The 24,198-nt window shown below is 40.3% G+C and overlaps 1 protein-coding gene across 1 annotated transcript in view; it reads left to right on the top strand.

The window, feature by feature from the left end:
- LOC146812211 (protein-glutamine gamma-glutamyltransferase E-like) overlaps positions 1 to 24,005 on the top strand; it is a 96,321-nt gene extending 72,316 nt beyond the window's left edge. The window contains exon 4 of the mRNA XM_085615145.1: positions 23,866 to 24,005. Within this exon, the coding sequence (XP_085471271.1) occupies positions 23,866 to 24,005 (140 nt within the window). The remainder of the gene's footprint in view (positions 1 to 23,865) is intronic.
- Positions 24,006 to 24,198: the final 193 nt, after the last annotated feature.

Below are 24,198 nucleotides of genomic sequence, written 5' to 3'. Positions count from 1 at the left end.
GAAAGAGTATTGGCAAAGGCTATCCAACAACGTCAATTCCCCCTCAACGAGACACAGAAATGTAGAATTTTCTCCGATATGACAGCTGTGGCAGCTCGCAGAAGAAAAGAGTTCGTCAAGATGTTACATCTCTTCAAGGCACATGGGGCTCAGGCATCTATCGTTCAGCAATCAAAACTAAAAGTACTGGGGTAGGGGAGGTTTTTTTATGTTTTCAGATATTGAGGAGGCCCAGACTTGCTTGAAGGGGATATCAGGCTCCTCAGGTCAAGCGTGATTATTTTTTTTTTTTTGGTTGTATTCAAGCTGATATGGGATATCCGTGACAAAGGGAAAGGGAAGAGAAAGAAAAAAAAAAAAAAAAAGATGCCCTGAAAGAAAAAAAAAAGAAAAAAATGTTTTTCCTCGGCTTGTTCTAATTTGGTGCGGGAGGAGGGGTGCGATAATGATCGCCCCTTGGTGTGTAACAACATGACACCCAGGTACAAGTATGGGAAGTGGGAGATGTGGCCTGCGTGGTGTAGGGGGGATGAGTTCCACATCTCCAGGGGAGGGATTTCTTTTAGGGTGGTGGGGGGTTGGGTGTTAGCAGGAAAAAGAGCAGTAGCAAGAAGGCCTGGAATGATTCGCAGAGTAAAGAAGCATGGCAACTGGTAGCTGTAAGATTTTGTCATTGAATACCAATGGGATATTAAATAAGAAGAAATATGGTGCACTTATAAGATGGGCCGCTTTTCTGGACCCCCATGTTCTCTTTCTTCAAGAAACTCATCTTAAATCCAACTCCCCCAACTTGTTCATCCCTAAAAAATTCTCCAAGGCCTTTTTTGCTTCCTCAGGGGCAGCAATGAGGGGGGTAGCAATTTATTTCTCGAACAAAATGAATTGGGAGTTTCTTCAAGTATTTCGAGATATTTTAGGGAGATGGATCTGGGTAATAACTAAAATTAGGGGTCGGATAATAAACTTTATTAACTACTATGGCCCATTATCCGATGATGTACTACCCTTGACCCAGATCCATGAAAAGCTGATTAGTTCTCCTGGACAGATTGTCCTAGGGGGGGATTTTAATTATATTATGGATATTAGGAAGGACACCACTAATAAAAATAAAAGACAGTCGAAGCCCAATACCAAAAAAATGATGGTGACAATTATGGAACAGTTTGGGCTAGTGGATTCTTGGCGGGATCTCCATCAAGAAACGGAATCCTTTACCTTTTATTCCAATCGCTTCTCTTCGGCCTCCCGACTAGACTATCTATTAACATCTAGATCTATACAGGTGACAAAGGCGTGGATCAGTAGTAACTCTTTTTCTGATCACGCACTGGTTGGGGTCTCCTTGCTTTTGGGGGGGAGAGACAAGGAACGATCTAGGTGGCAGATGGATCGTCTCCTTCTGCAAAATGACGATTGGATTTTGGGATTTAGGGAATGGATTGTTCACTATTTTGAGATCAATGATAATACCGCCACCCCTTTTGCTATCTGGGGAGGTTTCAAGGCGGCGGCCCGGGCCCAAGTAATAGCTGTTATGGCCGGTCAATCTAAAACTCGGAAGTCTCAAATTGAGAACCTTCAAAACAAGGCAGATCAAGAATATGCCTTAATGTTACATCATTCCCCCAAGTCCTTCAACAAAGCTAGTAGGGAATTAAGAGATTTTTTTATCTTGGAGGAAATATGCAACTCCAAAATATATCAGCAAAAAATGTATGAAGAGAGTCAGTTAATGGGGAAGTTGCGAGCCAATTCCACCAGAAAAAAAATGGAATCCTCTCTAATCACTTCCATCAGGGACCCTGTCACGGAATTAGTGGTATCAGATAGGGAGAGTGTTTCACAGGTTTTCCTCCACCATTACGGACAGCTCTATTCAACTGTGTACCCGGTTAATAATGAACAAATCTCAAAGTATTTGATGGACATTGATCTTCCTAGACTCTCAGGGGACAGAATTAAAAAACTAGATAATGAAATAACGGAAGAAGAAATTATAAATGCAATCAAATCTATTGCAGGGGGAAAGGCATGTGGTCAGGATGGATTCCCGATCGAATTTTATAAGGTCTTTATTAAAGAATTAGCATCTCCTTTACAGAGACTTTTTAACGACATTAGAAAGGGTGCAACTATATCTACTGAATTTAAAGAATCTTTAATAGTATCTTTTGTGAAAAAAGACAAGAACCCTTTAGGTGTGAACTCCTTTAGGCCAATCAGTTTACTTAATTCTGATTACAAGATTTTAATGAAAGTATGGGCTCAGCGCTTCCTCCCTGCTGCTCAAGAAACAATACATAAGGATCTGACAGGTTTTATAGCAGGTCGATCTATGGCTACTAATACTCAATTTTTAATTCATGCCTTAGATTTTTTTAACATAAACGAAATCCCTGCTGCAATAATTATGGTCGACGCAGAAAAAGCCTTCGATCTTGTGAATTGGCAAACATTGTTCTTAACGTTAAGGAGTTTCGGTTTTTCACAACAGGTTATTAATATGTTAAAGAGTATTTATTATGGTGCAAGCGCAAAGGTGGTTATTAATCAGGAACAATTAGGGGAAATTATAATTAAGGGGGGAACTAGGCAGGGCTTCCCGCTCTCCCCGCTACTTTTTACCTTTTTTATTGAACCCTTGGTTTTAAAAATACGTAATAATGCTGCTATTTCTCCTCCTATACCAGGGATGTCAAAAGTTAAGTTGTTCGCCGACGACATCATTTTGTATTTAACCCCTACTAAAGAAAATCTTGTGCTTGCCTTTAAAGAATTCTCTTTATTTCAACAAATCGGTGGATATAAAATTAATGAAAAAAAGACCGAGATATTGGCTCTCAATATTGATCCTAATGTTCTTCCTGATAATTTGAGATTCCAAGCCATGAAAACTGACCCAATTAGATATCTGGGTATTTACGTCACTAATCAGTATCAGAAATTATTTGAACTAAATTATCTTAGAATAAAACAGAAGATCAAGAGCCTTTTCGAACAATGGTCAATACTCCCCCTTACAATTATAGGGAGAGTCTCTTTGATTAAAATGTCCATTCTCCCTCTATTAATCTTTCTGTTTTTAAATGTCCCTATTCGCATTAATCAAACTTATTTTAATGAATTAGATACCTTGTTTAGGGAATTTATTTGGGCAAAAAAGGTTCCCAGAGTAAAATTAACTACAGTACAGCTGCCCATAAATCAAGGAGGTCTAGCACTTCCGCAGATACGAACATATTATCAGGCTGCCTTATTGAATTTAGTGGTTGACCTAACTTTTTATAAGTGCATTTATGATAGCTTTTTTTTTGATAAAATGATAGTAGAAGGGGGAACGCAAATACCCGCCTTTTTAAAAACTGCTAAATTACCCAAGAGGACCCGTTATAAGTCTCTACGAGAAGTTCAGTTTAGGCTTCAAGCAGTCTTTAAAAAAAATAACTCCTCTGGCTTTCAATTTTTGGGTCTGGGAGAATGCAACAGTTTGGGCCTCCATTTGGAATTAAGATATATTGAGATTTGGAGCGAATGTGGGTTTTCTCAACTTAAACACTTCATCGCCCATAACAAAATAATATCCTGGCAAGAAATAATGGATAGGGCAGAAGGTTGTAGAAAGCCCACATTTCTTGAATATATGCGGATAGTTCATTTTATTTCCAATATTGAGGGTATTTTGAATATTCCACACTACACCATGGTTGAACTCTATGACTTCAAGCTTTTGGGATTGGGGAAATGGTATTCTGTATTGCGGAAGGATGAACAGGCAAAGGGGATAGTCTCCCATATCGAAAAAATAGCAAGGGATACTGGTTGCAGATTTAGCCCTAGGGAATGGGAAAAAATATGCCTTCTAGGGCATAGGTCTCTACGTGCCGCTAATTTTAAAAGAATGTCCTTTCTATCAAGATGGCTCGCTTATTGGACCCCATCTATGATTCAGAAACGATATCCTGACCATCCCAACAGGTGTTTTCGCTGTCACCAGGAGGAGGAAGGAGGATGGCTACACATTTTTTTTTCTTGCCCACAACTGGTACAGTTTTGGGAGGAGATTTTCAACGATTTGGGAGCAGTTACAGGCATGAGTGTTTCTCCCCAGATCGAAACTGCATTATTCGGGTATTCAAGGGACGAGGCCAATTTATCTAGCTCCGACAGGGTTTTTGTAGCCATATCTTGTATGGTGGCACGTTCCTTGATACTTCAAATCTGGAAATCTAAGGAGATTCCGAATCATTTAAATTGGTTTAATAAAATGAAAAGGATTTGGAAATTCGAAGAGGCATATGCCAAAAGAGTAGGGGGCATAAGGAAATATAAGAAAAACTGGAAAAAATTTGAAGAATTACTCCTACTCAAGGATAGGTTTTATAGATGGCGCGGATTCTCTAATTGTTCTAGAGCAATGTAGTATTAATTATTAAATTACCATTGATCCCCAAATGGATTGGGGCAACGATTTTCTACTTGTATAAGTTTTACATTGGTTTCATTGATGTTAATGTTGCTCTCCTTTTTATGTGATTTTAGCAGCTTCTAAATGGTTGCCATCGGTATTTTGCATCTTACCCTGTTGCCTGATATTTTGTATTATACGACTAAGCTTCGCTGCTAGTACAATTGCACTTTAAACAGTAATAATGTTAATAATACTGTATTCTAACAAGGCAGATTTTGGCTGCTTATGCATTGACACTATAATTTAGAACCTTATTAGGTCCTTCGAGCTTTAAGATGAGTTGAGTTATATGCGACTCTGTAGTTTTATCTTGCATTTGCACTTTATTCGTCTATATTTTTATTCGATGCTAAGAGTACTGTATTTGTCAAGGCTAACTCCGGTTGTTAATGCATTGGACACTTTAATCTGGATTTCAATGAATCTTATGTCTTAGTTGAGTTATAAGTTAACTCGTAGTTATATTTTGCATTTGCACTTTATTTGCCTTCTCGTCAATAGACAATGGAATGATATGTGACTGCTTACAAAATATAAAAATGCTTAGCATTTTGTATTTTGTTTAGTAAGTAGTCTATTAACAACCAACATGAATGGTGGGTCTAATTCTGGTGTTTCAAATGTTGCATTTGCACTTTATTTGTGATGTTAAGAGTACTGTAGTTGCCAAGGTTAACTTCGGCTGCAATCGCACTGGGCACTTTAAATCAGGATTCTAATTTCTGTCTTCAGTGAATCTTGTATTCGTCTTGTGTTTTAGCTAAGCTATAAGTTAACTTGTGGCTACATCTTGTATTTGCACTTTATTATTTATATTTTTTAACTAGACAATGAAATTGTGTGTGACTGCTTATAAAATATGAAAATCCATTACACTCCGCACTTTGCTTAGTAAGTAGCCAATCAACAAATCAACATCAATCATTGGTCAAATTGTGGTGTTTCAAATGTTGCTCTCGAAAAATATGTATGTACCTTTCTGCTCTGCTCAATAAAAATAAAATAAAAAATAAAAAAAAAAAAGAATATCGAGCATTCACGTAGTGTTGGCATTAAGCAGATTACAGTATTTTTTTCAGCAATCTTCTGGTATATTTTCTCTGCAACTATTTCTTCATTTGGAAATAAATTATGTAGCAACCGACTCTGTAATGCTTTTCTGCCAACTTCTGTGAGTAGTCCAATTCTGATATCTTTCAGAATACTTGCATAATCTTCATCGTTTGCTTGCCTCATATTGGTAGTGAGTTCTTTGTACTGAAAGAATGACCAAATATTCGCATTACCAATACTTCCTAATAACTTCTTTGTGTCTTCATGTGTCACAGTATTAAACACTGGTTGTCCTTTAACTGGAGTGAGCTGCAGAAGATCCCCAAAAACTATAACATGTTTTCCTCCAAATAACACGTCATAGTCTCTCTTTAGAATTTGCTGCATTCTTAAATGCACAAAGGCAAGCATTAAGTTGGATACCTTGCTTACCTCATCAATAATGAGAACTTTCATCTTCTTCAACACTCATGAAACTTCGAAGCATGCTTCTCCTGTTAACTTGTGATATTCTATTTTGTTCTCATGCTCCACTGGTAACATTAGCAAGCGATGTAAGGTAATTCCTTTTATGTTATATGCTGATAACCCAGTTGGAGCAGTAACAACACAAGACAAAGTTGAATCTGTTTTTTGCTGTAGGTAGCTTCGGATGACTTTAATTAAGAAACTTTTTCCAGTTCCAGCTTGTCCACTCACATACATCCTGATTGGTTCAAATGATGCGCATGAGCACTCTTTCTTTTCATGTAGTAATCCATGCTCAATTTTTTTTGTGACTTCTTCATAAATTTGTTTTTGTTCTTCATTCAGTTGCTGTTCCAAATTTGGTAAGTCTACTAAATCTTCCTGAGCTTGATTCATTAAAACAAACAAATGATGGACGGAATGCTGACAATGCAGACATTCTCCCCCAGTCAAGAGATCTGGGTTAAATCCATCGTTCTTTTGCCCACTACACCACCCCAGTTTAGACATGGCCATATGCAAATCAGTCTTGACCCTGTGCCTCATGGGAACAGTCCAGCCCGAACTGCCAAGCCATGTCTTCCCTGGACCGGAATCAAGCATCCTAGGACCGGTTTCTGGCTATCAGCCGTCATCAGCCAGGATAGCTTGACTTCAGTGGCGTAGTGAGCACGGGTCCCACGTCTGGGAATACCCATCCCACTTAGGGCGAAAAGCATTACAACAAACAAATGATGGACGGAATGCTGACAATGCAGACATTCTCCCCCAGTCAAGAGATCTGGGTTAAATCCATCGTTCTTTTGCCCACTACACCACCCCAGTTTAGACATGGCCATATGCAAATCAGTCTTGACCCTGTGCCTCATGGGAACAGTCCAGCCCGAACTGCCAAGCCATGTCTTCCCTGGACCGGAATCAAGCATCCTAGGACCGGTTTCTGGCTATCAGCCGTCATCAGCCAGGATAGCTTGACTTCAGTGGCGTAGTGAGCACGGGTCCCACGTCTGGGAATACCCATCCCACTTAGGGCGAAAAGCGTTACAACAAACAAATGATGGACGGAATGCTGACAATGCAGACATTCTCCCCCAGTCAAGAGATCTGGGTTAAATCCATCGTTCTTTTGCCCACTACACCACCCCAGTTTAGACATGGCCATATGCAAATCAGTCTTGACCCTGTGCCTCATGGGAACAGTCCAGCCCGAACTGCCAAGCCATGTCTTCCCTGGACCGGAATCAAGCATCCTAGGACCGGTTTCTGGCTATCAGCCGTCATCAGTCAGGATAGCTTGACTTCAGTGGCGTAGTGAGCACGGGTCCCACGTCTGGGAATACCCATCCCACTTAGGGCGAAAAGCGTTACAACAAACAAATGATGGACGGAATGCTGACAATGCAGACATTCTCCCCCAGTCAAGAGATCTGGGTTAAATCCATTGTTCTTTTGCCCACTACACCACCCCAGTTTAGACATGGCCATATGCAAATCAGTCTTGACCCTGTGCCTCATGGGAACAGTCCAGCCCGAACTGCCAAGCCATGTCTTCCCTGGACCGGAATCAAGCATCCTAGGACCGGTTTCTGGCTATCAGCCGTCATCAGCCAGGATAGCTTGACTTCAGTGGCGTAGTGAGCACGGGTCCCACGTCTGGGAATACCCATCCCACTTAGGGCGAAAAGCGTTACAACAAACAAATGATGGACGGAATGCTGACAATGCAGACATTCTCCCCCAGTCAAGAGATCTGGGTTAAATCCATCGTTCTTTTGCCCACTACACCACCCCAGTTTAGACATGGCCATATGCAAATCAGTCTTGACCCTGTGCCTCATGGGAACAGTCCAGCCCGAACTGCCAAGCCATGTCTTCCCTGGACCGGAATCAAGCATCCTAGGACCGGTTTCTGGCTATCAGCCGTCATCAGCCAGGATAGCTTGACTTCAGTGGCGTAGTGAGCACGGGTCCCACGTCTGGGAATACCCATCCCACTTAGGGCGAAAAGCGTTACAACAAACAAATGATGGACGGAATGCTGACAATGCAGACATTCTCCCCCAGTCAAGAGATCTGGGTTAAATCCATCGTTCTTTTGCCCACTACACCACCCCAGTTTAGACATGGCCATATGCAAATCAGTCTTGACCCTGTGCCTCATGGGAACAGTCCAGCCCGAACTGCCAAGCCATGTCTTCCCTGGACCGGAATCAAGCATCCTAGGACCGGTTTCTGGCTATCAGCCGTCATCAGCCAGGATAGCTTGACTTCAGTGGCGTAGTGAGCACGGGTCCCACGTCTGGGAATACCCATCCCACTTAGGGCGAAAAGCGTTACAACAAACAAATGATGGACGGAATGCTGACAATGCAGACATTCTCCCCCAGTCAAGAGATCTGGGTTAAATCCATCGTTCTTTTGCCCACTACACCACCCCAGTTTAGACATGGCCATATGCAAATCAGTCTTGACCCTGTGCCTCATGGGAACAGTCCAGCCCGAACTGCCAAGTCATGTCTTCCCTGGACCGGAATCAAGCATCCTAGGACCGGTTTCTGGCTATCAGCCGTCATCATCAGCTTGATTCATAGCTGTTTCCACTTCAGTCATGGCTATTGCAGCTTCATTTTCTACGATTGGTTGTCCTAGGGGATCTTGACTGAGTGTTCCAGAACTTTGGCTGTCTTGAGAACTGTCTCTAGCTACTTCAGCTGCAATTGTAGCTTCCTGTTCAATTTATTCATTTAACATTTGCACATAATTTGTGAAAGTACTGCATTCAATCGTATCTTTGCAAGCATTAAAGGAATCTTCATAGCTCTGAAAATCTCCAAGTAATTCATCCTCTGAACGCCATGGTTTAAACAGCTGTAAAAGTGCTAAGTAGTAAAATTCCTTATCGTCAGGAGTGTCGCAACTCAGCTTCCTGTGATTAATCAAGCTTCCTTTTGTTTGCTTCACCAAACATCCTTCCTCACCAATGACTTTATATTTTACATTGTTGATGTCTTCTGTGGCTTTCCGTGTAAAAATGTAGTTCTGCAGCACTTCATACAGACACATGTTCTCAAGATGACGACTTCTTTTTGGGTAATATGTGTCCAACATGTTTGATTTCAAAATATCTGTACTTTCCGGGTCATTCTCTGCCAAATATTCAATTTCTCCAACAGATTTCAGTACCCGATTTCGCATTTCTGCAAGGCCTAAACTTACCCAAATTATTCTTTTGGATTTGGAGTACAGACTTGCAGATGATAACCTATCTGAGCATTCGTAGGATCCAATTTCTCGATGCGATAACATCTTTAAACTGAAACTGTATAGCTTTTTACTGACAGTCTTCTCGTGAGAAATCTCTTCCCACATTTCTTTCAATTCTGTTTTCTCAGATTTAGTGATGTAAGATGTGACATACCGAGCAACAGCAATAGAATTGTCAGCTACATACTGTATAGCCATGTTAGCATTCCACATGGATAAAATGACTGGGTTGTAGTCATTTATATATTTTGACTCTTCTTTTCTTCTTAGGTTGTAGGTATTCTTAGGCGATTTTCTTGTAATAGTATGTCGCACAGCTGACATAAAACTGTTGACTCTTCCTTTTGAAAGAACAGGTCGTGGAAATCCAAATCGAATTTTTCTTTACTCTTGTACTTTCGTCGACAGTATTTTCCACACCGATGACTTTGGAAACGTAAAACTTGCTCTTTTAAGTGTTTCTCTTCTGTGCTTTTAGGTATAGCACATGTTGCATATCCTTCGATGAAACTTAAAACTGCATCATCAGAATCTGTTCCAAATTTTGGGGCATCCTTGATCCACAACAGCATATGAATATGAGGAGCACCTCTTGCTTGGTACTCTTTTCTCCAAAAGAAATCCACAACTTCTTCAAGAGGTGGATTTTTTTTATTGCAGATGAAGGACATCATAGCCTCAAATCTATGATTGAAATATCTGCAAACATTAACCGGATCTAATGACCACAATTCTCCTGCTGTCTTGTATTGGATGTTTTCAATATTTGAATTTGCCTCTCGAATAAAATCCAGAAGATCATCCTAAGCGTACTCAGCACAGCTTAGGGTGAGAAACCATGTAGGAGTTCCTAAATTCCGTAACATACACTTCAATTCTCCATGGCGTCGGTACCAATATTCATTTGTCCCACGCTGACAAGCCATTAGATTAATCAATTGAGATTCCAAATGATCATCTCGCTATTGCACTTTGTTCATAAAATCCCTTGCAGACACATTACGTAGATGTACTCCAGTTTTCAAAATGTGATTTACTGCATAAGATAGTGCTGACAAGTCACTTTCAAATAAAAGATGGAACAAATAAGGAATACTTTGACGAAATCTGGGATCTTCTGCATATAATCTTGTAGTACGATACTCAGAAGCAGGAATCTGTACTGGACGTTCATCATATCGTCCACCTTTTCTTGTAGGAAACAGCTGGGGAAAACAACGAGCTTCCAAGCTCTCCTCCCGTACACTCACGGGAGTTCCTTGTGCTTTCTTCATCTGAAACAGATCAATAGTGTTTGCCATAACTTCTTTTGAATAAAGAGGATGTATGCTGAAATGTTCATAAATTTCTTCTTCTTTTGACTTATCCACTTTTTCAATTTGCCCAGCTGGTATTCCTGAGTCTGGTAGTAAAACTTCTTCATCTTCATCCATATAAATTGTTTCATACCATTTGTTATTTCTTTTCAAATATAATTTTTTTTCTTTGTACTTTTCGTACATCTACCAGCTCCTGCCAAATTTTCTGGTTCTTTGTTGGTACTCCATTAACCAAAATAACTAATGGTTCAGTTTCCAATGTATCTGCATCAATAGTTTCCATATTTTTTTTCAAATCCAATGGCAAATAGACAACTCTTCCTTTTAAACCTCTTTGTAAATCCGAAGGAGGTAATTTGCCTGTTTTGGGCTCCATACGAACTATAGTCTGGAACGGATGGACACATTGAATGAGTATAGACTCATACGTATTTAAATCACTAAGTTCTGCAGGAATTTCAACCAATTCTAAATTATTATGTACAGCTCTTGCTGGAATTTTATTTTCTTCTAACTTGTTATAACAGTATTTACAAATACGGTGATATTCACCCAAATCAAAACAATTTTCCAGAAATAAATATGTAGCGAAATCCAACCACTTAGTATTATCTTCTTTTTCACTTTTTTTATAGAGATCAACATACCTTGTTTGTTTTTTATAATGGCTTCTCCGGCAACATATACAAGTAATATTTGGTCTTTCATTAGAGATGATAGTAAATTTTGTCATTTGATCTTCAAAATTTTTACTAATAGTAGGTTCTACATTGTCTTCCACATTTTCTCCAATTACTCAGTCATTTTCTGCACTTTCTTGTTCCGGACCAAAGTAACAAAACTGAATTTCATCAGTAACCTTCTCTATATCTGATACAGATCCATGGAACAGAGCCCTATTCAACTCATTTAACTTTAGTGCTGGACTTTTAGCAAAATACAATCTTCTCACAAACTTTCTCATTTCAGTATGATGAACCGCCAGCATCCTAAAATGGTGAAAAACACTTTGGCAAACTTTCCTAGAAAGACCAGCCAGAGAATGTCCTTGCAAACCAGTATTCTCTCTCACTCTGCATGGATCTAGTCTTTGAAGCACCTTAATCTTCTGTTTAACACTTTTTTTACTATATTCTCTTAGAAATTCACGTAATTTATCAATAGATTCCTTTCGTACAGTACAAATACTACTACAATTCCAAGTGTACACTGGGGCTTTAGGACGTCTCCCCATAACCTCATCAGCTATCGCTTCTTCCTCATTTCTTGGAACCATTTTCTCCTTTTCCATTATACAACCATCTTTCACTTCATAAGCTCGGCCACTGGTGTCAACTGCATGCAGCAAACTATTACTTTGAAGATAACTCTCTTCATTAAAAAATGGTTCAGTACTTGAACTATGCATCCATTCTCCTAAAAACACTTTACAAAAGTTATTTCTTTTCACTACTCTTTTCGTTTTGCTTTGTGACTTCATTACATTGACCATTTTATCTAATGTACGGATCCTGTTCAAAATTAAGATGAATAGTTTTCTTTTTAAATCTAAAGCCTTACCTACAATTGATTCGATTTCTTTTTTTCGCTTATAAAATTTCGCTTTCTTCTTATATTTTTTCACATCCTTTAGCAAATTGGACATCACTCTTCTCTGAAACATTTTTCTACGAATGTCTTTAAATGCTGTTTTTCTTCTTAAGTCAATCTTTATTGCTTCTAATTGTACGTTAGCATTTTCTAATTTCTCACTTTTGTCCTGTTCTTTTCTACTTGAAACTCTATTTGCAGTGGGGACATTTTTCAAATTTGTTCTTTTTTTGAAGATATTTTTAAAAAAATCCTTGGTTTGCTTACCAGAAGACTTTTTCTTTTTTCCAACATGAGGATCTTCAACTAATTTGGGTCCTCCAGTTGTCTTCAAATATAAATGTTTTTTCTGTTCTTTTCTCTTCCTTGATTTTATAGGCATCTTTAACTTATTTCACTGTTGTTCAGCAATACCTGAAAGAAACTAAAAAAAAAAATACCTTAATGTAATTTAAATTTATTACTATCTTTTTTTGTGCTTTTCAAATCTTATAATACTATCTCCCCCTTTCCTACAAGTGAAAAACACAATAAAACCAACACGAATTAAAGCTTCCCCTTTCATACGAATGCAATTCTGAAAGAACCAGAGTACCACGAATTTGATCTCTGACAACAATTCCTGTGTGCGCACAGACTCATGGTGTGATTCTAGGCAGAAAACAAAATTTGATTTGCAATTTGAAAGCACACTTACTACTGTGGTAGAGCATGTGATAATTACTCTAACAGTCTGACACATTTTCATTATTTTTTTTCAGAAACAGAAAAGAGCACATGGCCACACTGCTTTTTGAGACCATGAACATGTGCAACCTGAATGACGTACTACACTCTAGCAAAGGAAATGAGCCTTGGTGAGGTTCAATGTATTAGCATTACTCACTGCTATCTGAAACACCACACAGCACTGAATAGTAAGGTTGACTGTACATGAGAAACAGCTTGCTCTCTGCTAAGAGTGTGCTTCTGGACACTGTCTACTGTCAAGTGCAAAAGAGATCTGCATTGATCCTTGCGCAACTGCATAAACATTGGAGACATGTATGTAACACTACATGTGTGGTAAGGGTTAATTTGACTTCTGAACATGTACAAACTACATAACCCATTGCAGGAGTGTAAGGAAAATCTACCATGTTGATGTCAAATGTGTTTGCATTGCCCTCTCATTTGTGACATATTAATTTGGACTCAATGCTAGCCATCACAATTCAATAAAACAAGCTGCCCCTTTCCCACGAATGTAATTCTGAAAGAACCAGAGTAACACAAATTGAATCTCTGACAACAATTCCTGTGTGCGCACAGACTCATGGTGTGATTCTAGGCAGAAAACAAAATTTGATTTGCAATTTGAAAGCACACTTACGACTGTGGTAGAGCAAGTGATAATTAGTGTAACAGTCTGACACATTTTCCTTATAGTTTAGAGAGGCAGAAAAGAGCACATGTCCTAACAGCTACTTGAGACCATGAGCATGTGGAACGTGGGTGAGTGATTAGACTAGAGCAAAGGAAATGAGCCTTAGTGAGGTTCAATGTATTAGCGTTACTCACTGCTATCTGAAACACCACACAGCGCTGAATAGTAAGCGTCACTGTACATGAGAAACAGCTTGCTCTCTGCTAAGAGTGTGCTTCTGGAGACTGTCTACTGTCAGGTGCAAAAGAGATCTGCATTGATCCTTGCGCAACTGCATAAACATTGGAGACATGTATGTAACACTACATGTGTGGTAAGGGTTAATTTGACTTCTGAACATGTACAAACTACATGACCCATTGCAGGAGTGTAAGGAAAATCTACCATGTTGATGTCAAATGTGTTTGCCTTGCCCTCTCATTTGTGACATATTAATTTGGACTCAATGCTAGCCATCACAATTCAATATAACAAGCTGCCCCTTTCCCACGAATGTAATTCTGAAAGAACCAGAGTAACACAAATTGAATCTCTGACAACAATTCCTGTGTGCGCACAGACTCATGGTGTGATTCTAGGCAGAAAACGAAATTTGATTTGCAATTTGAAAGCACACTTACGACTGTGGTAGAGCAAGTGATAATTACTGTAACAGTCTGACACATTTTCATTATATTTTTCAGAAACAGGAAACAGCACATGCCCAAACTGCTTTTTCAGACCATGAACATGTGCAACCTGAATGACATACTACACTCTAGCAAAGGAAATGAGCCTTGGTAAGGTTCAATGTATTAGCGTTACTCACTGCTATCTGAAACACCACACAGCGCTGAATAGTAAGCTTCACTGTACATGAGAAACAGCTTGCTCTCTGCTAAGAGTGTGCTTCTGGAGACTGTCTACTGTCAAGTGCAAAAGAGATATGCATTGATCCTTGCGCAACTGCATAAACATTGGAGACATGTATGTAACACTACATGTGTGGTAAGGGTTAATTTGACTTCTGAACATATACAAACTACATGACCCATTGCAGGAGTGTAAGGAAAATCTACCATGTTGATGTCAAATGTGTTTGCATTCCCCTCTCATTTGTGACATATTAATTTGGGCTCAATGCTAGCCATCACAATTCAATAAAACAAGCTGCCCCTTTCCCACGAATGCAATTCTGAAATAACCAGAGTAACACAAATTGAATCTCTGACAACAATTCCTGTGTGCGCACAGACTCATGGTGTGATTCTAGGCAGAAAACGAAATTTGATTTGCAATTTGAAAGCACACTTACTACTGTGGTAGAGCAAGTGATAATTACTTTAAGTCTCACACATTTTCATTTTATTTTTCAGAAACAGAAATTAGCACATGCCCAAACAGCTTTTTTATGCTGAATGCAAACCATCACAGTTCCAAAAAACAAGCTACCCCTTGCCTACGAGTGCAAGGCTAACAGAGCAAGAGCAACACAAATTAAATCTCTGATAACAATTCCTCTGTGCACACAGACTCATGGTGTTATTCTAGGCAGAAAACATTATTCCTGGGTGATACCAGTACACCTTAACTTATGGTGAAGACATACTCAATAATATCTGACAAGTTCAAGACAGTTAAATATCTCCCAAAACACAAAATGTGATAAACAACTTTAAAAGAAGAATCACATTTCTATTATTTATATCAAAATGCTCCACATACATTCCCTCTCAAATTCATAACTCACCTTTAAAAGTAGTTATTTCAGAAATAAATGTGGCACTCAAACAGCAGATTAGCAGAGCCAGAATCTCTGAGCTGTACACCTCTCTCCTCTCACCAGAACCAGTTAATGGCAATGTTTCCCTCTCTTTTTCCACACATATACATGTTAACTCCAAATCACAGTCCTTCCCACAATTTTTTAAAATGGAAACACACATTTCTATTGGTTGCAAATGTCATCCCTTTCCAAATGATCCCTTCCCCCAACATGACTTCTGACTGCTACCATAGCAACAGATCATGGAACACGGGTGTGAGCAGAGAGGTCAGAAGTTCAGCACACAATGTTTCTAAGCCAAAGAGCAAGAGTGCTTGACTTTTCAAACCTAACAGCAAATTCAAAGTAATGTTCTGTGGGTGCACATTTTTCTGAACCAATACAAAACATGCTTTTAAAAATCTAAACATACAGCCTAGTTTTAACTGTAAAATGGTTTGAATCAGCCAATCAGTTTTTTTTTGTTTTTTTAAAGTATGTTACCCTCCATTTTACATCTATCCTTCTTTTCATATTGCCATTCTACTGAAAGACACCTTCTGAGTGCATCCAGATCTCCTTGGAAGATGTTCACAGTGTGGATTGTAGGTCACAGCTATGTCTTCTGGAGTGAAAAGTTTGCAGAAAAAAGAGGTATTGTGAAAGACCTTGCTTTGCCAAATGTAGACATTAAATGGATTGGTCAGAGAGGGTTAAAGTGGCACCAATTAATGCCTTTGGTGAAAACCTTTCTACATCTCCCACAGCCTAACCTTATTATTGTGCACTGTGGTGGAAATGACCTAGGCACTTTAACTGGGGTAGTTCTGGAAATGCTTATTAAGGACACCTTTGTGCAATTGATGTCACTCTTTCCACAAACTGCCTTTGTATATTCTAATATATGCCAAAGGCAAAAGTGGAACTGGTCCAACCAATTTTGTCTGCAGATTGACAAAGCAAGAAAGCACGTCAATAAGTCTGTTTCTACTTTCCTCAGAGACTATGGAATGGGTTCTATATACCACAACAACTTGCGTTACAACATGCAAGACATTTATAGAGGAGACGGTGTACATTTCAATGATGAAGGGAACAGAGTCTTCCTCTTGAACTTTAGACTCTGCATCGATACTTACTTATAGGTACAAAAAACACTCCATGAACACAACGGCTCTTTTTAGAGCCAACCAACATCCAAACATTTCATTTGGATTTTTATTTCTTTTTTTTGAATTTATTTTTTCCGCCGTACGCTTAGCGTACGCGCACGGAACGCGTACCCCGCGATTTTTTGGACCCCCTGACAAAGGCTAGGGGGTCTGCAACTCTCTACCTTGCCCCCTTTTCACGTTTTCCACCTTTGTTTTTTAGTGTGAGACACACAAAATGGCGGCCGACACTTCCTGATTTCGACCGACTGGAATGTTTACTGTCATGTAACCACCAATCAGAATTACGCTCGCCCACGGCAGCGTGCACGTATGGTATGCTTACCGTACGCGCACGGTGCGCGCTTATAGATATATATGTACATTTAACTGAAATATTCTCAGGAACTACAGAACAGATTGACTCCAGATTTTCAAAAGGCACATCCCTGACCTGAGGACTACCTCTCTGCCAAATTTCAAGTAATTCTGTTCAGCCGTTCGGGCTGTACCTTGGACTAAAGGTCCCTATGGAAAAATGCATGGGGAAAACGCGTTTTGGGACCCCCCTTTTTTCTCAGCCCCTGCTTGACTAATCACCCCGAGACTTTCAGGGTAGGTGCGGAGCGGAGCGCCCCACCTATTTTGAAAAATTCGCGAGAATTCGTCAACCGGCGCCAAAGTTATTCAAAATAGAATTTTCAGATTTCCTATGGAAACACGGTCCTAACTATAACTATCTACTGGCGACCGCCAGTAGATAATATATATATATATATATATATATATATATATATATATATATATATATATATATATATATATATCACAGCAACTTGCGATATTAACCCGCTTGCGCGCGGAAATCACCAGCGTAGACCAACTTGTGCAGCATTATTATTTTATTTCCTCTGTGTCAGGACGTGTTTCGGCCGTCCAAGCGGCCTTGATCACCTGATCATTCGTCACAGAATTGCCCATTTTTAAAGTGCAAGTGCAACATCGTCATTGATAAACATGGAAGACATACTAATGCTTGTATGAACATAATTTATCATTCTTAAAACTTTTTTTTACGCGCATATTGAGTTCCCCATATATAAAGGGAATCTAAAACATATAATTAAAGCATATAATATATATATATATATATGTATTGCCTACTGGCAGTTGCTAGTAGGTAGTTATAGTTAGAACCTAGTTTCCTTAGCAAAAACATTTTTTGATTTGCCAATATCTATGGCGCCGTTTGACGAATCTTCGTGAAATTTTCAAAACTAATGGGGTGACCTGAGGCCAGGCCCCGGGGGATGGGGTCCCTGGGGCCAAAAGTGGACCCACCTGTTACATCAATTAAGTCTCACACAGTGGGATTGCTAAGAGGTCTTCGGAGGCCACGCTCCCCTTTCTCCACCACTCTGCAAAAGCACCTCCTGGCAAACAATTGGTTGGGGGATGACGTCCACTTTACTCCTGAGGGACTTTGGGGGCCAAAAAGCCCTACTGGTACCTCCTGTAAGTCCTATGCAGCGGAATTTCTGAATTTCTGAGGCTGGCCCAGCCCCCTTTCTCCACCAATCTGCAAACGCAACTACCAGTTAATTAATCATTTGCCATGTAATAGGTCTTGCATTTGCAAGACTTAGAGCTTTTGGTGTTGTAAATGTAAAAGTTTTATACTAATGTTTTTTGGAGTGGAGTGGATGTAGGTTGTGTGTAGTGGAAGTATGTGTTATGTTGTGCAGTGATATTTTGTGGATAGAAAGCATGTGGTATTTAGTGTATAGGAATTATGTATAGTGTGATTATGTGTTATAGAGAGTAATTATGTGGTATGGTAGTATGTGTTGTGGAGTGGTAACCTTAGGTTTAGTCTACCTTGTTTCCATAGAAGCTAAACCATAAACTCAATGAGACAAAAAAAAGAAGGAACCACTGAGGAGCACTTTTGGACCTGGTCAGAGGTATGTGCAGGGTCACTGGAATTATGCAACTGTTTGGCTGCACCGACTTTCGCACAATTATACTCCATTTGCCACATAATCCATCATCTGCTGCATATTCTGCAGATTTGAACAAAAAGAAACCTTTTTTCTAGCTCAAACAGCTCAAACGTTACCAAAAATGCAGCCTGGTGGGAGGCCCTTTGCAAACCTAGAATGGTCACTAGTTTCTTATTGCTAAATGTGGGTGTTAAATTGGTACTAATGGTGTGTAAAACACTCTTGTTCTTTCTGCGCCTCTCTTGCCTCTTTCTGAATTTCTGTTGCTTCTTTCTGTACCTTTCTTTCTTTTTCTGCACTTCTCTTGCCTCTTTCTGCACATCTCTTCCACTTTTTGCACCTCTCTTGCCTCTTTCTGCACCTCTCTTGCCTCTTTCTGCACCTCACTTGGTCTGCATGCCTCTTGCCTCTTTCTGCACCCTTCTTCCCTCTTTCTGCACCTCTCTTGCTTCTTTCTGAACCGCTGTTCCCTCTTTCTGCACTTCTCCTGCCTGTTTCTGTACCAATCTTGCCTCTTTCTGCACTTCTCTTGCCTCTTTCTGCACCTCTGTTGCTTCTTTCCACACTTCCCTTGCCTATTTCCGCAATCCCGCTTTCCTCTTTCTGCATCTCTGTTAATTCTTTCTGCATTTCTCTTGCCTCTTTCTGCATGTCTCTTGCTTCTTTCTGCACCCCTCTTTCTTCTGCATCTTTCTTCCCACTTTGAGCAATTCTCTTCTTGTCCCTTTCTGTACATCTCTTCCCTTTTTCTGCACCCCTCTTGTATCTTTGTGCACTTCTGTTCCTTCTTTCTGCACTTCTTTTGTATCTTTCTGCACCTCTCTTGCTTCTTTCTTCACCCTTGGGCCTCTTTCTGCACCCTTCCTCCCTCTTTCTGCACCTCTCCTGCCTGTTTCTGCATTTCTCTTTCTGCACCTCTCTTGCTTGTTTCTGTACCCCTGCTGCCCCTTTCTGCACTTGTCTTCCTTCTTTGTGCATCTCTCCTCCCTCTTTGTGCACCTCTCTTGTCTCTTTCTGTACCTGTCTTGCCTCTTTCTGCACTTCTGTTGCCTCTTTCTGTACCTATGTTGCTTCTTTCTGTACCTCTCTTGCCTCTATCTGTACCTCTGTTACCTCTTTTTGCACCTCACTTGCTTCTTTTTGCACTGCTCTTGCATCTTTCTGCACCCCTCTTCCCTCTGTCTGCACCTCTGCTGCCTGTTTCTGCACCTCTCTTGCCTCTTTCTGCACCTCTGTTGTTTCTTTCTGCACCTCTCTTGCTTCCTTCTGCAGCACTCTTGCCTCTTTCTGCACCTCTGCTACTTCTTTCTGCACGTCTTTCTTCTTTCCACACCTCTCGTGACTCTTTCTGCACCTCACTTGCCTCTTTCTGTACTTCTCTTGCTTCTTTCTACACCTCTGTTGCTTCTTTCTTTACCCCTCTTGCATCTTTCTGCACCGCTCTTCCCTATTTCTGCAACTCTCTTGCCTCTTTCTGCATCCCTGTTCTCTCTTTCTGTACCCCTGCTGCCTCTTTTTTGTTCCTCTTGCCTCTTTCTGCACCTCTGTTGCTTCTTTCTGTACCCCTTTTGCCTCTCTCTGTACCCTTCTTTCCTGTTTGTGCACCACTCTTGCCTTTTTCTGCACCTATCTTGCCTTTTTCTGCAGTTCTCTGTCCTCTTTCTGGGCCCCTCTTGCCTCTTTCTGCACCTCTGTTGGTTCCTTCTGTGCTGCTCTTGCTTCTTTCTGAACCTCTCTTGTAAATTCCTGCACCCCTCTTGCCTCTTTCTGCACCCCTATTCCCTCTTTCTGCACCTCTCTTGCCTCTACCTGCACCCCTGTTCCCTCTTTCTGTACCTCTTCTGCCTGTTTCTGCAACTCTCTTGCTTCTTTTTGCAGTTCTCATGCCTCCTTCCGTGCATCTGTTACAGCTTTATGCACTTCTCTTGCCTCTTTCTGTACCCATCTAGCTACTTTCTGCACCTCTGTTGCTTCTTTCTGCACTTCTTGTGCATCTTTCTGTACCGCTCTAGCTTCTTTATGCACCCCTCTTGCCTCTATCAGCACTACTCTTCCCTCTTTCTTCACCTCTGTTGCTTCTTTCAGCACTTCTCTTGCTTCTTTCTGCACCCCTCTTGCCTCTTTCTGTACCCTTCTTCTGTCTTTGTGCACCTCTCTTGCCTCTTTCTGCACTTCTCTTTCCTCTTTCTGCAGTTCTTTTGCTTCTTTCTGCACCTCTGTTCCTTCTGTCTACACTATACTTGTCTCTTTCTGCACCCCTCTTTCTGTACCTCTTTTGATTCTTTCAGCACTTCTCTTGCTTCTTTCTGTGCCTTTTTTCCTCCTTCTGCACATGCTCTACCTATGTAGGCATAGTTGGAAATTAGCATTTAAAAAACCTTAGCAATTCACTGAAAAAAACAATGGTTTGAGGGACGTTATAGTTAGAAATTAACATTTAAAAAACCTTACAAATTCACTGAAAAAAACGGAGGTTTCAGAGACATTATAGTTAGGAATAAGCATTTCAAAAAACAGGTTTCAAGGACGTTATAGTTAGGCTGACATTTCACTTGTACAAAGCCAGACAAATTTGGCCGTTATAGCTAGCTAAGCTAACTATAACTCACGCCCCCGCAATGCACTGCTGATCAGCGCGATAGACTGCCCGTGTAGATACAATGTCACCTGCAAGCTGACAATTAGACAGTTCCTCAATTAAGATGACCGGCACGCTCTTGAAACACAGAGTGACAAACGCAGATCCTCAACAAACTGGCCACTAAGATGCCAAACTGTGCATAAGCTGCATCACATTCCAAGGCTTGGAATATAACGGCAAGGATGGTAGAAATACCCTCCCAAAATGCCAAGATCAAACAATAGAATGGGAGCCTTAGTGCATGCAAAATTATGCACCACAGAGGACTATCAACCAGCACAATATGGGCCAAAGTAAATGCCCCTCAACAAAAATAAGGGCAGTGTTCAATTTTTTTCATCCCTACATTCTTTCTGACTCAATGATCCAACTCAATGATCCGACTCAAAGTGCTGGGGACCCTCAGGTTGAAAATCCACCATGAAACGAATGGAAGATGCCTTCCTTATAAACCTGAACAGTACACATTTAGTATGGACCTTACCACTGGGACCATGAAGATGTAGATGTCACTGCTGTCCTCACAAACCAGATACCAGGCTGTAAAGATGAGGAAATGTAGATGACAGGCTTCATGCTTGAAGAGGCAAAGGCAACTGAAAAACTGCACACAATAAAAATATTACGCCAGAGAGATAAGGCAAGATAAAGTACGTTTTTTTACTACTGATAAGCTACACCTTAACAGAGGGGGAACATGCAGAAACCCGTCCGCTGCCAGCATCAGTTAAAGCAACAGTTAAACTGCCAATATCATGAACACTGCATTCCATAAGCACTTACATCATTACATTCCAACACAGAATGCACGGTACTGAGAGTTCACTGGAACTGAACTCTCAACCTTAAATAGAAGGTATTACTCCTGCGCAGTGGGGAACTGGTGCAACCTTAGCCATGCCAAATACAAATAGCCCACCTCCCCCAGCTGTCCTGGCACTGAAGTACAGTGTGGGTGATAGAGTTCTTATGGTCCAAAAGTTAATTGTCTAGTGCTTTGATATATTTAAAGGTATAACACCAGTTTACTTTTCAGAATAAACCCTGCCACTTACTGGTATCCATACACACACACAGCCTTCACAGTACCCATCTCCAGTCTCCCTGCCTCTCATAAATCACTGTGAATATATAAGTAATTATTTTAAAACAGTATTTACATACATTAAGCTAGGCTGCTGCAAAATGATGCAGTGATTGAGATAAAACAAGTTCTTACAAAATATACTTTTTAGTAATCAGTAATCAAATTGTATGTAATGCAGACATTTTTGTAACTGTCTCCACTATTCCAGATCTCAACTGATAACACTCTTACATTACATCTCAAGAAGAATATATCTTTGCCACCATGAAGCTTTAAGCAGAGTCACTGGAATTATGCTGCAAAGTTTGTGAGAGCATTACTGCATTATTTTGCTGTTTTTACACTTGTTATCACTGTCCTGGCCTTTAATGCCCCTCATAAGCACCACATTTTATACCCACATATAGAAATAAGCAACAGAAAGGTGACCAGTCAACCTTTACAAAGGGCCTTCCACAGCGAGGTAACGTGTTGCTCTTTTTTAGTAACTTGTAAACCGTTTGAGCTAGAAACAATTTTTTTTAATCTGCAAATTATTCAGCAGATGATGGATTATGTGGCAAATGCGGGAAATCCAAAACTATGCGCTGTGAGTGCAGGGTAAGAGTGAAAGTGAAGGGCGAGAATGAGGAGCGAGTTGTCTGAATGCAGGGTGCATTCCCAGACTCTTGAAGTATCTCAGCATGTTATTGACGGGGGCGTAGGGTTTGAGATTTAAGTTAAACTATTGCTATTATGGCATTAATCTGGGATCGAGGGTGAAGAAAATAAATAATGTGTTGATCCTGCAACAAACTTCCAGTTTTATGATTAGGATTGCCAGCTCATTATTTTGATGTCGCAGACTGTTCAAAAATAAACAGTCACCTAAAGCCCTATTTTCAGTACTTATCTGTGTGTACTTCGAACAGCAAATATAAATAGGGAGCACTTTTAATTGTGTCCTAGGGTGGGCTGAATGATTCATGACTGATAAAAGGGAACAGACAGAAAAGTCACATTACAAATGAATACATACTTTTTTTATTTATAACCCTATTTAGTGTCAAGACAAGGTCTTTGCAGGCTCTTTAAACATACATGGCTGGAGTTTTTTCTATTGGCAACCATACTTTATATTCCTTTTCATGAAATGCATTTTCACACTACAGCTGTAAATGTTAAATACAAATGTAAGGAATAGGTAGAGTGGGGTCAGGGGGTACTGGAAACAGAAAAAAACTAAGCCTTGGTAACCAGTTTACAAAGGTATGCAAATGATCTTTAAAGACCTGTGAAAAACGTGGGTGTGCCAGAGATGAGACTCCAGACACTGCCCAGCCGAGCCCACAGCTGCACACTCACTGACATTCGGCCCCAGGTAAATGAAGACAGTCTGGAAATGCAGAAAATAAATAGCGCACTTCTGGGCCATCTTTATTTACATGTGCTTGCAGAAGCCTTCGCGCCCCTCTGGTAACCCATCCATGCCCCCCAGGGGCGCGCCCCACAGTTTAAAGACCTCTGATATAAGGTTATTTAACTTCTCATTGCTGAAGCAAGAGACTTTCAGGACTAAACCCATGTTAATAGGAGAAAGTATGGTCTGAACCTCTAAGATCTAGATTATCAGTTTTAACACCACTTTTGTCATTTGGGTTTTTAGGTGAAAGCGTCTTCTTGGGGAACCATGAAGAGAGAGAAGAGTATGTATTGAATGATGGTGGAATCATTTACCGTGGAAATGCAGAAGATTTCAGCGGCTGCCAATGGGACTATGGGCAGGTATCTAGACAAACATCATAGTAAATACAAAGGATCAATTGACTCAGGAGCCCAAGCTGCATACAAAGGCCCTCCAGTAATTCAAGCAGGCACTGGGAAAATGTAGAACATGCAGATTCAAGACACACACTCAGAAAAGACAGGCACATGTTCCCCATCAGAAACCTTCTCTTTAATAATCCATGTCAAAAATGTAATCAAGAGTGTCCAAACA

Source organism: Triturus cristatus, chromosome 7 (genome assembly GCF_964204655.1).
Source record: "Triturus cristatus chromosome 7, aTriCri1.1, whole genome shotgun sequence".
Lineage (NCBI taxonomy): Eukaryota > Metazoa > Chordata > Amphibia > Caudata > Salamandridae > Triturus > Triturus cristatus.
This window is presented reverse-complemented; position numbering and strand designations above follow the sequence as displayed.